The 15,691-nt window shown below is 46.1% G+C and overlaps 1 protein-coding gene across 1 annotated transcript in view; it reads right to left on the reverse strand.

Annotated features, from left to right (window-relative positions):
• The window catches only part of MYO7A (myosin VIIA), a 111,334-nt gene that overhangs the window by 79,225 nt on the left and 16,418 nt on the right, over positions 1–15,691 (reverse strand). Inside the window, exons 7-13 of the mRNA XM_018569759.1 lie at positions 15,508–15,621; positions 12,244–12,397; positions 10,537–10,613; positions 9,259–9,378; positions 7,415–7,557; positions 4,859–5,069; positions 1,703–1,838 (exon numbers count right to left, since the gene is read on the reverse strand). Coding sequence (XP_018425261.1) covers positions 1,703–1,838; positions 4,859–5,069; positions 7,415–7,557; positions 9,259–9,378; positions 10,537–10,613; positions 12,244–12,397; positions 15,508–15,621 — 955 coding nt within the window. The remainder of the gene's footprint in view (positions 1–1,702; positions 1,839–4,858; positions 5,070–7,414; positions 7,558–9,258; positions 9,379–10,536; positions 10,614–12,243; positions 12,398–15,507; positions 15,622–15,691) is intronic.

The following is a 15,691-nucleotide window of genomic DNA, read 5'->3' on the forward strand; positions in this document are numbered from 1 at the left end:
CATTGCAAGATTCTCACAGCCACGAGTCCCAGAGACAGATACATGATGGCATTTGTAGTTTCACCACAGCTGGGGGGCCGGAGTCTGCCCACCCCTGCATCAGGTGCACACAAAGTGGATTGTATCCTTTTTGGCTATTGAAGAATATATTTAATTTTTCTGGTGCCCGGAGTTCAGCTTTAAACCAATGACTTGAGTGTCAGAAAAAAAACAAAAACGTATTACCTCCGGACTGAATGCTTCGGGAACATGAGACTGTGCGGTGATATGAAAATTGCTTTGTACCTGACCCTGAAGACACGATTGGTGAAGAATCATGTCACTAATTCTGCACATACCATCTGGCTTCTGGTACCTATCAAATTCACCACCATGTTCTCTTCTACACTGAATTACCCCTATCACCTTTCAGGATGATGGCCGCACATGGCCTCACCTGCACTGTCAGCAAAGTGCTCTAATAAACTGGGGCAGCTAAGCAACTGGTTCCCCTGGCATAACAAAATAAAGCCATGGGGGCATAAATAAAAAGTGGCAAACAGTTGGATATGAAGTTTCCTGCTTGTACCTTCCTGCAAGAAGAGTTCAATGCTTGGTAGATATATTTCTGAAAGGTTCTTAAACGTATAAAAGGAATGCAAAGGCGGCTGCTGCTTTCTCATCACCACACTGAGATGGATCAGGTGGCTATAGTAAAGGAAACTCTCCCACTTAGCAGTCAGTTTGAGCATAGCGGCATATTTATCTATAAAGCAGTTAAAGTGGAAGTAACATGTGTTTTACCTGTGGGGCAGGTTTTTATAGAAGGCACTGTGTAAATCTCGCCTGCCAAAACAAAACTCCTACCAACCTGTCAACAATTTGATTTTTTTGTGCACATGCCCAACACAGTGCGCAGGCTCAGCAAGGTCCTGTGCTGAAATGGTTAACTCCCGTGTGCAAGTACATCATGCCGGCCTGGGTGAAGATGCCAAGCCCAGAAGGAGACCAGGAGAAGATGGCAGCACTGGTGGCAGAGGGGAGAGCGGACAGTGCAGCACTGGAGTGGATTGTTTGCAAGGTGAGGCTGGCCATACACTGCTCTATTCTTCTTGCTCAACCCGCGGGCTGAACAAGAAGAATAGAGCAGATTCCGCCATGAGCACTTAGGGTTCATTCACACTAGATGCAGTGCGTTGCGGCCCGATTCTGGCCAGAACGCACTGCATCACATTGCGACCGGCTCACTTTTTTGTTGGGCAGGTGGGGGGCGTGGCGGGCCATTGAAGTGAATGGCACCGTAGCCACGCCCTCCGTCCGCAATGCGATCGCATGTGCCTTGCGATTGCAAAGGATCGCAAGGCACATTATGCCTGCGGTTCCGCTCCGATCAAAATGCTGCAAGCACTATTTTGATTGTACCGGACCGCACCGATGATGCTGGACGTCCTTAAGAAATGAGGCGGTCTCTATCTGACTTGCTGCAGCTTCTAATGCACATTGTGAGACGCTCACATTGTGCAGTGACATCAGATTGAGGAGGAATGAGAAAATCTTAATGTGTATGGCCAGCTTTGGATTGGATACCATGACCCCTCTAAATTTGACTCATCACAGGATAGGGGGACCACTAGTGTAAATAACTCTCCTCTTACCTGCCAATAGATGTTCATAATATGTGTCTATACATAGCCCATAGAAAGATATTAGGATATTGTCTCACCTTTCGTCTCGTAGTAAACGACGCCGGCAAAGTGGCTGATTCCGAACTGCGTCTCGTAGCTGTTTTTGGGCGGGATGTAAAAGCTGTTCAGTTTATGCTGAGTGTTCAGCTTGTTCAGCATGGTGGTATCCGTACCCTGCAACACCAAATGAAGTTATTCCAACACAGCCAATCACTGAGCCACTTCATGCAGAAGTAATGCCTTAAAGCCCCTTATCTGTGGCCCAGGGTCCATGTGTAGCCCTTTGGCACTTACTGTGCGGCCCTCAGGGCCCCTGCAGACGGTGGGTTTTTTGGTGCTTACTTAAGCCAATAAACGGAAATATGTCACTTCTAGAACCTATTGGTGTCACAGTATATTACTTTATTTCTATGCTGTCCATCCCTGTTTTCTTGTCATTGTTTTTTCCCCCTCTGACCTTTTATAATAGATCTTATTATCCATGTTTTACATGGAAAACCTTTTCCATGTAACACATGGATTCCACCCTTAATGACTTCCTTTGCAAATGTGGCACAAGTTATCTTTAAGGCCCCTTTCACACGGGCGGTCCGATCAGGTCTGCCTGTCAGCTTTTCAAGTGGACACGATCCGATGCCCAATGCTACTTTATGGGCAGGCGGGTGTACACGGACAGATGTCCATTTACACCTGGTTACCCCCGACTCCAGCCAGGTCCGGAAAAACAAACGGAAAAGAGGTCCATTTCGCTGACCCTGATCATGCCAGATCAGGGGTAATCTAATGTAAATGGACATCTGGCTCCCCATAGACCAATATGGGTCTGACAGTTTTAGTTCTTTCGATGGAGGAAAAAACTGGACAGACACGGATCCCCTCCTGATTAGCCTGTGTGTAGGACAGAGGCGTCCTGAGGCGGGGTGATGACATCACGCGTTGTACCGCTGTTACCGGCCGGCGGCCATCTTGGTGATGAACGCCGGCAGAGAGAAGAGGGGACGTTCACCCGGCGAGATAAGGTATGCCGCTGGTTCCCCTCCTCTCGAGCATGACCGAGTGCCCGATTTTTCAGAGTGGGTGACACCAAAATGACTGTCAGTCATTTTGGTGTCACCCAGGGGCGTAACTAGAAATCACAGGGCCTCAGAGCAAAATTTTGTATGGGGCCCTGTGATTTCTAGTTACACCCCTAGAGGAGCCCACTTGAGATCTCACATAGCTCACCTGAGGGTGACCCTGCAGAGCCCACCATAGACTCTATATGGTGGGCTCTGCAGGGTCACCCTGAGGTGGGCTGGTCACACTCCTTACCTGTCCGCCTCCTCTTCCTCTGTCTTCCCTCCTCCGTCGCCGGGCCCGCTCCCTCCTCTGTCGCCAGGCCCGCCTCCTCCTCCGTCACCGCCTCCTTCTCTGTTGCTGACCCCGGGCCCGCCTCCTCCTCCCCTGCCGGATCCAGCCTCCTCCACCGCCGCTGCTGGCTCTCATTGACTCAGCAGCGGCTGTGGAGACGAGCGCAGCGCTGCACAGATCACCGACAGTGAACTGAACATCGGCTCGTTCGAAACCATAGCGACCCAGGCGGCCCGCACGGCATCAGGGGGGTGTCCTGGTCGGACCCCCCCGTGCCCGGGCCCCACAGCGTCCGCCTGGGTCGTTATGGTGATTGGAACGCCACTGGTGTCACCCCTCCAATGGCATCTCCCGGGTGCGGGCCGCCTTGTGAGGCCACTGGTGTAGGGGGCACAAATGTTGAAGTATTGATCTGTAAAGGGGCTGTAACAACATGGAAGTCCAGACCCTTGGGTACCTGTACCTATTGTCTCCGTCCATGGCAGTTCCCAAACAATGAACTCACTGCACTTTGGTTAAGGAAATCCTTTTCCATGTAAAACATGGATTCCACCATTGATGACTTCCTTTGCAAAGTATGGTAAAGGGCAGAATCTCAATCCCCCTTAGCTTCAATCTGCTCACTCACCATGCTGGATTCCATATTTATCTTAAACTACAAAAAATTAAAATGCAATAAAGGTTAGAACTCTGGCAGGGAGATGTTAGCAAGAGTCCCCAAGAGCCTCTGGGTGGGTCAGTGCCCATAACTGAAGACCGTTTTGGGTGGACTGTCACAGAAATAATAGCCGATTGATGACCATGACCCTTATTTTCTAATCTTGGATTGAAGGCCTTTAAAGGATTGAAAATAATGAAGATCACCAGCACTCAACGGCAAACTTTTTATAACGTCTTGTGTGTATTTATTTGCGAAGTGCGTCACATGAAAAACCAACGTTGCGGGGCCACACAAGTTCCCTTCATCAGGGTGACATAGTGACTAGAGGTGCACCGGAATGAAAATTTCAAAACCGAAACGAAACCGAAAAAAAAACAAATGTCAGACCGAAACCGAAACTGTTTTTTTATTTTAAATACAAACACTCAGCGATCACTGAACTCTGACTGCTTGTACTGCTCTCCTTCCTGATAGCTGTCACAGGAGGCTGAGCGAGCGGTGCAGGGAGGAGAGCCCAGCCCCCTGTGACAGCGCGGGCTGTCTCCGCCCCCACACCGCTCTGCCGGACTGTGATAGGAGGCTGAGCGAGCGGTGCAGGGAGGAGAGACGCCGGCCGTTCACAGCACTGGCTTTCTCCGCACCCACACCGCTTTCCCGATCTGTGACAGGAGGCTGAGTGGTGTGGGAGGAGAGACGCCGACCGCTCACAGCACTCGCCTCCCGTAGCGCTCGGCCGCCTGTGACACTTTCTCTCCTCCTCGCTGGGACACAGAGCAGCGCCCAGCGGAGAGGAAAGAAAGCAGGGATGCGCCCATGTATCGGCCCGGAAGATGGCACTTTCGGCATTTAGCCAAAAGTGACATTTTCGGGCGATATGTTTTGGCGGCCGATATATCGGTGCATCCCTAATAGTGACAACTATGTCACCCTGATGAAGGGAACCTGCGTGGCCCCGGAACATTGGTTTTTCATGTGACACACTTCTGCAATGAATACACACAAGAAGTTAAACAAAAGTTTTCCGTGGGGTGCTGGTGATCTTCCTTATTTTCAAGACTTGATACCGCACGGCGCCATCAGTGATCTCTCACTGCAAGCACCGCGATTTACCAAGGTCCTTAATGCTGTAAGGAGTGCAGGGGACACATCTGGACACCGGGCCTTTATAGGATGGCTTCTGTACCTTTGGAAACTTGCTCTCCTCATCGATGAGCGAGATGATGTTCATGGGTTTAAGGGCGATCATGTCCAGGGCGTCCTGGTTGTCAGTGAACTCGATGTGCTGCCAGTTTATGTTCTCCAGGTTGTACTCCTCCTGCTCCAGCTTAAACACATGGCGGACGAAGAACTGCTGCAGGTTCTCGTTGGCAAAATTGATGCAGAGCTGCTCAAAGCTGCAACAGGCGGTATAATAAAGAGTTAAACCTGAACTGCGGACAAACATCTAAAGACATATAAGAGAGCTGCTTTCTCAGCCCATCCAATCCTAAAATGTACACAGCTGTATCACACAGCACAGATTTTGATCCTCTGGCTGTAGGACATCCTTAGTCACTGGCCCAGAGCAAACATGCAGTCAGAACCTCTGATTTGCAAGAGCTGAAGACTCTGGATCAGCATGACACCAAGGCAATTGACATACAAAAGAAGAGGTCAGCAATGGAAGTCTCTAAATCAGTGGGAACAAAACTTCAGCCCTCCAGCTATGGTAAAATTACAAATCCCATCATGCACCTGCCTCTGGGAGCCATATCCATGGCTTTTAGAGTCTGGCAATGCCTTATGGGACTTGTAGTTCCACAACAGCTGGAGAGTCGACATTTGGCTACCCCTGACCTACATGTTTCCTTAGTAGAGAAGACTTCCAAAAGGAAAGCCATTGTGAGAGAAATGAGCATGCCGTCACTGCTGACTTCCATTTGGAAATGACAGTTGCCTGGCTCTAAGCCGATCCTACGACTTCGGCATAGTTTCAATCACTGGCCTGGAGCAAATATGCAGCCGGTGAAGTCATGATGCAGTCAGACTTCATGATCTGCATTCCTCTTCTGGTTTTATTAAAGAACTCGGGGCAGAATAAAACGTAACCCTTGCAGTGGGGCTACCCCCGTACTTCAAGGGTTAAGTACTAATTTTGGTCTAGGGTCTAAAACAGGGGTAGCAAACCTCCAGCCCTCCAGCTGTGGTGGAACTACAAATACCATGAGGCATTGCAAGATTCTCACAGCCACAGACATGACTACCGAAGGGATTTGTAGTTTCACCACAGCTGGAGGGCCGGAGGTTTGCTACACCTGGTCTAAAAGAACAAACATATACTCACCCGATCCTCGATCTCATCTGATTGCAAGACTGGTCCCAGCAACCTCTCTCCCCTTCCGCTCCGGCAGTCTAAGGTCTAATGAGTCATCATGTTCTATACAGTGTTTACTATACGCCCATGTTGCCGTAACGAAAATTCCTATTCAGACCCATTCGGATGCATTACACCGAAAAACACATCTGATTGGCCAGAAAAGTCACATGTCTCATTCAGTTTAGTTTTTGAATGAAATTCGGACGGCATCCGAAATTCGGAAACAGAAATTCAGATTCGGACACATTCGGATGCATTGGGATTCGGAAATTCGGATGTGTCCGAATTTCTGAAAATTCGTCCGAATTGTGAGGACACTGAGGGACATTCCACATCCAAAGTGCGGGGGTAGTCCCACTGCAAGGGTTACGTTTTATTCTGCCCCGAGTTCTTCTTTAACTCAGAAAGAATGGATCAGCATGACAGCCAGGCAACTGGCACTTTGAGAAGAAGAGCTGCCCTATGTATTAGACATGTAAGCTGCGGAAACATTCGGTTTGGATACTTCGTTATTTCGGAATTCGGATCTGAAATTAAATCCGGTTCGGGTTTCGGACGAAAACCGAATTTCGTTTCGGATGAGTTTACGAATATTCGTTGCGAATACCACAGAAAACCGTATACAGATATTAATACTAAAGTACTCCCAGACCCGAATGGCTTTCAGGATCCGAATTTCTGAATTGCACCGGGGAGCTCCTGAATGCCATTCGGGTCTGGGAGCCTCATACATATATTACTAAAGCTGAGGCTCCCAGACCCAAACGGCATTGGGGATCCGAATTTACAAATTGCCTTGGGGAGCTCCAGAATGCCATTTGGGTCTGGAAGCCTCAGCTTTAGTATAAAATGTATATGGCTCCCAGACCCGAATGGCATTCAGGAGTTACACAATGCAATTTGAAAATTCAAATCCTGAATTCTATTCGGGTCTGGGAGCCATATACAGTATATACATATAATACTAAAGCTGAGGCTCCCAGACCCGAATGGCATTCAGGAGTTACACAATGCAATTTGAAAATTCAAATCCTGAATTCTATTCGGGTCTGGGAGCCATATACAGTATATACATATAATACTGTATATGGCTCCCATGTTGCTGTAACGAAAACCTGTGTGTAGACCCATTCAGAGGCATTAAACCCAAAAAATACATCTGATTGGCCAGAAAAGTCACATGTCCGCTTCAGTTCCGTTTTCGAATGAAATTCGAACGGGATCAGAAATTCGGATTCGGACACATTCGGATGCATTGGGATTCGGAAATTCGGATGTATCCGAATTTCAGAAAATGTGTCTGAATTTTGATTCGGAACGAAACGTACTTGTCTACAAAGTATTTCCATCATGAAAGGTTTAGCAAATGCGAGGCAAGCCTACCTATTTACAGTGAAGTTCTCAAACCCGAATATATCCAGCAGGCCAATCGATCTTCTCGAAATTTTGGGCTCGTGGGAGACAGGTCGGTAAATGGCGCCGTTAATCTTCTCCACGATCCATACGAACAGACGTCCATATATGCCCTGCCATGCCAGAAAAGAACGCAGGTCACTACTTACCACCTGATACTGCTCAAACTGCACGTGCTAAGATTGCTCATGCAAATAATGAGACTTGTAGGCGTGATCTTAGCATGCCGATAAAGACAAAATATTGGTGGAGTGCCCTAGAGGTGTCCTAGAGAACCACTGGAGTAATCTGTAGAACATTAGAAGGGCGAGAGCGCCATTAAACTTGAATGAGTGCAGTAAAAATGTATTCTTCACAACAAGAGGTAAAAATTCCAACTCGTTTCGGGGGCTCAGAGTTCTCCCTTCATCAGGGCTAAGAAACAAGATCACATGAAATAATATAAACTGAGGATCTGAAACTACAAACACACATTGTAAAATTACCTAATTTATAAGAAGAATAACATTAATAATAATATATTGTATTGCAAAAACATTTATTTTACTAGAAATAATGGCTACAACCAAATGTGTAAAATGATAATAATAATAATAATAATATATTACATGAGATGCTCTCTTTTTTTTTGTTCCTATTTTCATTATAATTATAGAATATTATTAAAATAATTGATGAGAGTATAATTATAGCCGAATACAGTAGATGTTGTTACAGTACAATATATACTTTTATAATGTATATCGCCTATGTAAACTTTTTTTATATTAAAGTAGTATTTAATCCTTAATTAGATTCAATAATGAATCCAGATCAAACAAATATACATTGCCTGGCAATGTATTTCTTTACATTTTTGCCCAAGCACTTACAGTCATCATGTTTCTGAACAGCTCCAACTCTCTCAGCTTGGCTTCCCTGAACTTCTTGTCCAGTACAAGATCACAAGGGACAGAGCAGTCTCCAGCAGCCATCCATCTACTAGCTTGAAGAAGGGAGGAAGGAGGAGCAGGGACGAGGGGGGGAGTGGTTTGCCTTGCTGTGTCTGTGTATTTGTGGATAGTCAGTGTACCCATTGCACTCCTTACCGCTAAATCCTTGATGAATGGGTTGGGTGCATCAGTAGTCGACGGATGGCCACCGTCCAGGCAAAGTATAAAGAGTTATGGACACCGGCACTCCAAAGTAGAAAAACTTCTTTTATTGACGCATCATGCAACAATACACTTATTGCAACGTTTCGGGGTCACACAGGATCCCCTTCATCAGGCAGAACAAGTGAGAAAAAGACGTTTTTCTACTTTGGAGTGCCGGTGTCCATAACTCTTTATACTGTGTATTTGTGGAGACACACAGCTTATTATCACACACAAGGGTGGCTCCATAGGAAAGGAGTCACCCTAAAACAGGACATCAGGATCAGTGCTCAGGGGACCAGCTGATTCGGCAGGAAGCTAAAACTTTTAAACATCAAGGAGCAGCATCCATTATGAGAGATTTAAACAGCATTTTAAATCGCTTAAAACCTTTTAACTTTAATATCGCTTTAAGTTATTTTACAATAGAATGCATGTTTTGTAGTTTTAGATCCTCACTCTATATTATTTTATATCATCTTGTTTCTTAGCCCTGATGAAGGGGCAGCTCTGATCCCTCGAAACGCGTTGGGTTTTTGATCTCTTGTTGTTAAAAATACATTTTTACATGACTCATTTACGTTTTGTGACGCTCTCATTCTTCTAATGTTTACACAAGACAATACATGTCATATATAACAAAAACCGATGTCATACATACGAAGGCCGGCTCAATACCTTGACAAAGGCATCCCTGACATCCAGGGCCTGCTCCATGCTGAGAGGGGTGGACACTGTCTCTCCTCTGGTGATAATGGTTCGGCTCGTGAGGCAGTTCATGAGGTCCTGAGGTTCCACCTGTAAAAGCATATGTACGCTAATCACTGAAATCTTATCCATCTCCATCTTTGATCTACCAGGTTTCAGTATTTGGTAGATTAGCCATAGAGGGAGCTGACACTAGCTCAGAGCAATGACTCTTCTTCTCTCCTAATTGATATCAGCCGGGTAGGAAGTGCTTTTGTCTCAGTGAGTTGACAGAGCCGTAGCTAGCTCCTTTTGCACCCGACGCAAGAAAAAAAAGGGGAAGGGGGGGCTTCAGGGAAATATTGGGGGTCTAAACAGATCCCTGATATTTCCCTTTCAAAATAGAAAAAGAAATTGAGGACACAAAGTCCTCAATCTCTTTTTCGGCAGTCTCTAAATGAATGGAAAGTGCAGAGGCTTTCCATTCATTCAGAAAATATTTACTATCAAACAGTTTCTACTCCCCATTGAGAAAATCATGAATGAACAGGAAATTATGTAAAGCACTTCCTGTTCATTCATAACTGGGACACATAGTACTATGTGTCCCTGGTTATTTACAAACATTGGAGTGATTAGCTGATCGTTCCAGTTCCAGTGTTTGCTCTGCACAGAGGATTGGTACATATCACTGATATTTACCGATCCTCCGCCACTCAGCCACACACACAGGGGGCTCAGCCTGCAGCTTTTCCTCTGGATCCCCACTGCTCTCCCCTGCCTGTATGCAGTGGGGATCCGAGGAGAAGTGAAGGAAGTGCTGAAGCCGGGGGGGGGAGGAGGGAGGTTTCGGCAGCGGAGGAGGGAGCCGCTGTCACAGAAGACCAGTGTGTGCTTGCCAAGGCCAATAGTGGACCAGTGCATGGGAGCCATGGCCGGGAGTCTCCTTTTCACATCATAAGCATTGTAGATTCCTAATGAGAGCGGTGACTCCTTCCTTATCAGAGGCTGTAGAGCACCGGTTTTATACAGTATGGTGTCATTGGAGACATGGGTATGTTATCATGGAGGGTGGGGCTTGAATCTCGATTTCTGTAATGAAAGATTGTGTTTATACTACCATGAGCAATATGATGTAGAATCCAATCATTGATCTGTTTATATGGAATTTATTTTTGAAATCATGATTTCTCCACTGCAAGGGGCAGGTCTTCTACTCGGTTTACAAAGCAGCACCAGAATCGGAAATATACATTTTGTGCAACTAACCTCCAGTAATGTTGCAGCTGTAGTCAATGAGGTGGAATAAACCACTTCACAGGCATCCAGGTTATCGTACATTCGGGCTGCAAAAATAATAATGATTATTTGAAGATACTATTAAATATGGAACATGATGTAGAAGAGGAGCATCACTGAGAATGCAGCCTATCCATTCACTAGAGACCAGTGACATCACTGAGAATGCAGCCTATCCATTCACTAGAGACCGGTGACATCACTGAGAATGCAGCCTATCAATTCACTAGAGACCAGTGACATCACTGAGAATGCAGCCTATCCATTCACTAGAGACCAGTAACATCACTGACAATGCAGCCTATCCCTTCACTAGAGACCGGTGACATCACTGAGAATGCAGCCTATCCATTCACCAAAGACAAGTGACATCACTGACAATGCAGCCTATCCATTCACTAGAGACCGGTGACATCACTGAGAATGCAGCCTATCCATTCACCAAAGATAAGTGACATCACTGAGAATGCAGCCTATCCATTCACTAGAGACCGGTGACATCACTGAGAATGCAGCCTATCCATTCACTAGAGACCGGTGACATCACTGAGAATGCAGCCTATCCATTCACTAGAGACCGGTGACATCACTGAGAATGCAGCCTATCCATTCACTAGAGACCGGTGACATCACTGAGAATGCAGCCTATCCATTCACTAGAGACCGGTGACATCACTGAGAATGCAGCCTATCCATTCACTAGAGACCGGTGACATCACTGAGAATGCAGCCTATCCATTCACTAGAGACCGGTGACATCACTGAGAATGCAGCCTATCCCTTCACTAGAGACCGGTGACATCACTGAGAATGCAGCCTATCCATTCACTAGAGACCGGTGACATCACTGAGAATGCAGCCTATCCATTCACTAGAGACCGGTGACATCACTGAGAATGCAGCCTATCCATTCACTAGAGACCGGTGACATCACTGAGAATGCAGCCTATCCATTCACTAGAGACCGGTGACATCACTGAGAATGCAGCCTATCCATTCACTAGAGACCGGTGACATCACTGAGAATGCAGCCTATCCATTCACTAGAGACCGGTGACATCACTGAGAATGCAGCCTATCCATTCACTAGAGACCGGTGACATCACTGAGAATGCAGCCTATCCATTCACTAGAGACCGGTGACATCACTGAGAATGCAGCCTATCCATTCACTAGAGACCGGTGACATCACTGAGAATGCAGCCTATCCATTCACTAGAGACTGGTGACATCACTGAGAATGCAGCCTATCCATTCACTAGAGACTGGTGACATCACTGAGAATGCAGCCTATCCATTCACTAGAGACTGGTGACATCACTGAGAATGCAGCCTATACATTCACTAGAGACTGGTGACATCACTGAGAATGCAGCCTATCCATTCACTAGAGACTGGTGACATCACTGAGAATGCAGCCTATACATTCACTAGAGACTGGTGACATCACTGAGAATGCAGCCTATACATTCACTAGAGACTGGTGACATCACTGAGAATGCAGCCTATCCATTCACTAGAGACTATCCATTCACCAGAAACTGTGACAGTTTTTATTACCAGTCAATAAATGACTACATGGGTGCAACTAAACAAACTGCAAATTACACTTATGATAATAAATATATGTTTGAGGGACTGAAACCATAGATCGCTGAGCATTATAATAATCATTACCTTCATAGCGAAGGTTCCCCATGTGCAGTATGGCAGCCAGGAGTCGGGAGATCTCCCAGTTCTCGGTGTCGGTAAACATTAGGACTTTCATGGCTGAGCGAATGTTAGCATACTCCTTACTGTCATCTCTGCCATCACAAGTCGTACAGTTGCCCTGCAAGAAAAAGAACATGCGTACCAGGTGTTGTCCCATTACAAATGTTTGAGATCAGCCTGCCTGCCTCTCATTCCATCCTGAAGCCTCTCTATCAGTCCCTGCGCTAAGCAACTTGTAAAGAGAACCAGTCACCAATAGGTATGTGTAATAACAAGAATCTCCAATTTTTAAAATGTGTAAAAGTGCTGGCTCATATCTAAGGCATTACTTGTGTTTTAATGATTCACTTGTATTCCTTCCCTGTCAAAATAGAAGCATCAGGCTGTCCCATCTCTGGCCTGAGCTCAGTGCTGATACAAGACACCCATACAATCGTCGAACAATGGTGCTGTATGCATTTCATAAAAGAAATCTAAAAGCTTTGTTGATGACAGTTTTAGCTTTGGCCACTCCCGCCATTTCTATTGGTTGAACGCAATTAACTTGTGTCCAGGGCCGGATTTCTCACAAGGCCCACCAAGGCCCGGCCTCGGGGCAGCAGGGAGTAGGGGGCAGCAGGGGTGTGGAGTTCCTATCTCCCGATGCCCAGGACATGCAGATGAGCCACCTTTATATATTATGAATACCAATGTATGTAATTAGGATTTTCACATGTAGCTTGATGTTCCAACTATGTTGATCACATGTCTTACTTTGGGTGATCTGACACCAGGTCACCTGGGTATTAATTAGTCCCTGCATATGGATATTTATACAGCTTAGGTTACATCTTGCAAGTCCATAGGTCAAATAATGCTCTGTGTCAGATATTTCCCAGAGGGTTTTTATTACTGACCAATTGGTTGTATGTCCATGTGAAGTTGCTTGTATTCTTAAATACTTCTGTAGTCAAATTTTTTTGATATACCGAGTTTGTCCTAGCTGTTTTGTTACATGGCTCCGAGGAGCAGCCTAAACAGAGTATCTGTTGGCCCTGGGCTCAGGCAGGAGGCAGGTCAGTCTCCATCGGGGTCCTTATATATAACAGACATTTCTGCTCAGACAGGATAAGAAAACAAGTGAATAACAGCACACATAAACCCCCTGAGAGGTAAGACTTGTAGATTAGAGTCTTAGAAACACTGACTGGTTCTCTTTAAAATCTAATATTTTCATCTTATTATTAGATATAAAATTTCCTTCACTCAATTCTTCTACCCGAGTCTGCAGTCCCCATGCACGCCTTGTGCTGCTTCCCTTCTCAATTCCACAAGCCTTGAAGCATTAACTAGCCCTCTAAGTCAGTGGTAGGCAACCTCGGCACTTCAGCTGTTATGGAACTACAAATCCCATGAGGTATTTCAAGAATCTGACAGTACAGATATCTCTCCCGAGACAAAGGCATGGTAGGATTTGTAGTTTCAGACTTTAAACCAGCCCTCACAACAAAGTAGAATACTTTTATTGCCTGGAATATGATTTTCTTCAGCTGCTACAATCCTGTTTCTCAACAATAAAATATGTGGCCCTTTATAGAAGTCACTGTTTGCCATGTAACCCCTAGTGTGCATCACATAACGCCTAACTGAGCTCTCAGTTTAAATCAGCTAAATACATTCCAGGTGCATCAAAACAAGTAGGCAGTCAGTCTCAATAGAAAAAGCCTGTCCCTTGCCAGGATGCTGCAGAGAAGGACCCTTGATTACGGTGTGGAAGCAGTGGTCTCTCTGCAGAGGTTTGACATGCCCCTGCTGAGTCAGAGCTGGAGATCTCCTGTCAATGTCATTTCAGCAGAGGGGTGTGAGACATCTGCAGAGAGACCACTGCTTCTGCACTAATGGCAAGGGTACTTCTTTGCAGCATGCTATCAGGAGACAGGTTTCTCTACTCACGCTGTGGCCATTTTCTAAAGCTGCCCATACACCTTACAATTATCTGCAGATTTTCTGTGGTCAGGTGGAAAAGGTGCAACAGATTCCTCCATCTACGCTAAACTGTGTGGATGAAGTAATCTCCACCTGAGCCAAGCTGTTGTACTTTTTCAATCTGACCACAGAAAATCTGCAGATAATTGTAATGTGTATGGGCACCTTAGGGAAAGTGAATTGTGAGACATTGCACACCTTTGTTTTGATGCCCCTGCAATGTATTTACATGATTTAAATCGAAAGTTTAGCAGCGTTATTCAAAGCTGCCAAAGGAAACCGAGTGAATAATCCAGCCAAAGTGAAGTGAGACGAATGCTGTTCGGCTATTCACTTCTGGCTTGTACGGCTGTTTTAGCTGTAAATCGGCTCAAATCAGCCGTACATCAGCTGCCTTCGGTCAGCCCATCATGCTCTGTATGTTCGACTGTGCCGAAGTGCAGAAGGACTTCGACTCAGCCGATCCAACATCTGGATCAGCTCACTCGCTGCCGTTCGCCCCTATTCTTATAGGGGCCGGACGGCAGTGAGTGAATAGCCGAATGCTGCTGAGCGGCATTTGGCTCCGCTATTCTGCTCGGTCCCTCTGTGGTACCGAGCAGAATAGAAAAGAAGTGTAAAAAGTGTGAAAAGAAAAAAAAAAGTGGCTAAATTATTTTAAAAATCATAACAAATTGGAAAATTTAAAAAAACTACATATTTTTAAGAAAAAACAAACAAAATTGGGCAGAGCTAGCAGTGATGTCATGTCTTCGCCCAGTTGTTATCGTTTAATGACAGATCAGCGTCCCCAGGTCATTTGGGGACGCTGATCTCTCATTACAACTGGGAGGAGCGAGCCGTGAGATCTCGGCTGGCTCCGCCTAGCTGTCATTCTAGACAGCTTCAGCTTCGGCAGGCCGTTCTCCCCACTGCAGCTGTCACTTTGGCTCAGTCGAGCCGAAGCATATGCCTTCGGCTCGGCTGAGCCGCTTGCCCGCCTGCGGCTGCTGTAAGGGGCATTGTGCATACCCCGTACAGCAGCCCTTCGGTTCGACCGAACTGAAAGGCTCCAGCGACCGAAGAGAGCCGAAGGATCAGCCGAAACTACAGCTGGATCCTTCGGCTCTTTCGTGAATAACCCCCTAGAATTTAGCCACAAATGTCCCATGGCGGACAGTAGAAACAAAATGAGGAAAATGAGGTTATCACAGTCTGTTGAGGCTTGGTGGTGCCCCATCTAGTGACCCTTATGGTACATACAGCCTCCTCGTACCCACTCACCATACAGAGGTAGTTGAAGTCAGTGGCATGTCCAAGTCCCAACCTCTTCTTCTGATCTGGTGGCATCCCTTTCAGCATACAGTAGAAAATGTGATAATTTCGTTCATCTTTAGCCTAGAAGACAACGCACTCGTATCTGTATCCAGATTCATTTTTGGGGACACGTTACAGGAAACCCCCCCCC

Source organism: Nanorana parkeri, unplaced genomic scaffold (genome assembly GCF_000935625.1).
Source record: "Nanorana parkeri isolate BGI_ZX_2015 unplaced genomic scaffold, ASM93562v1 scaffold1389, whole genome shotgun sequence".
Taxonomy (NCBI): domain Eukaryota; kingdom Metazoa; phylum Chordata; class Amphibia; order Anura; family Dicroglossidae; genus Nanorana; species Nanorana parkeri.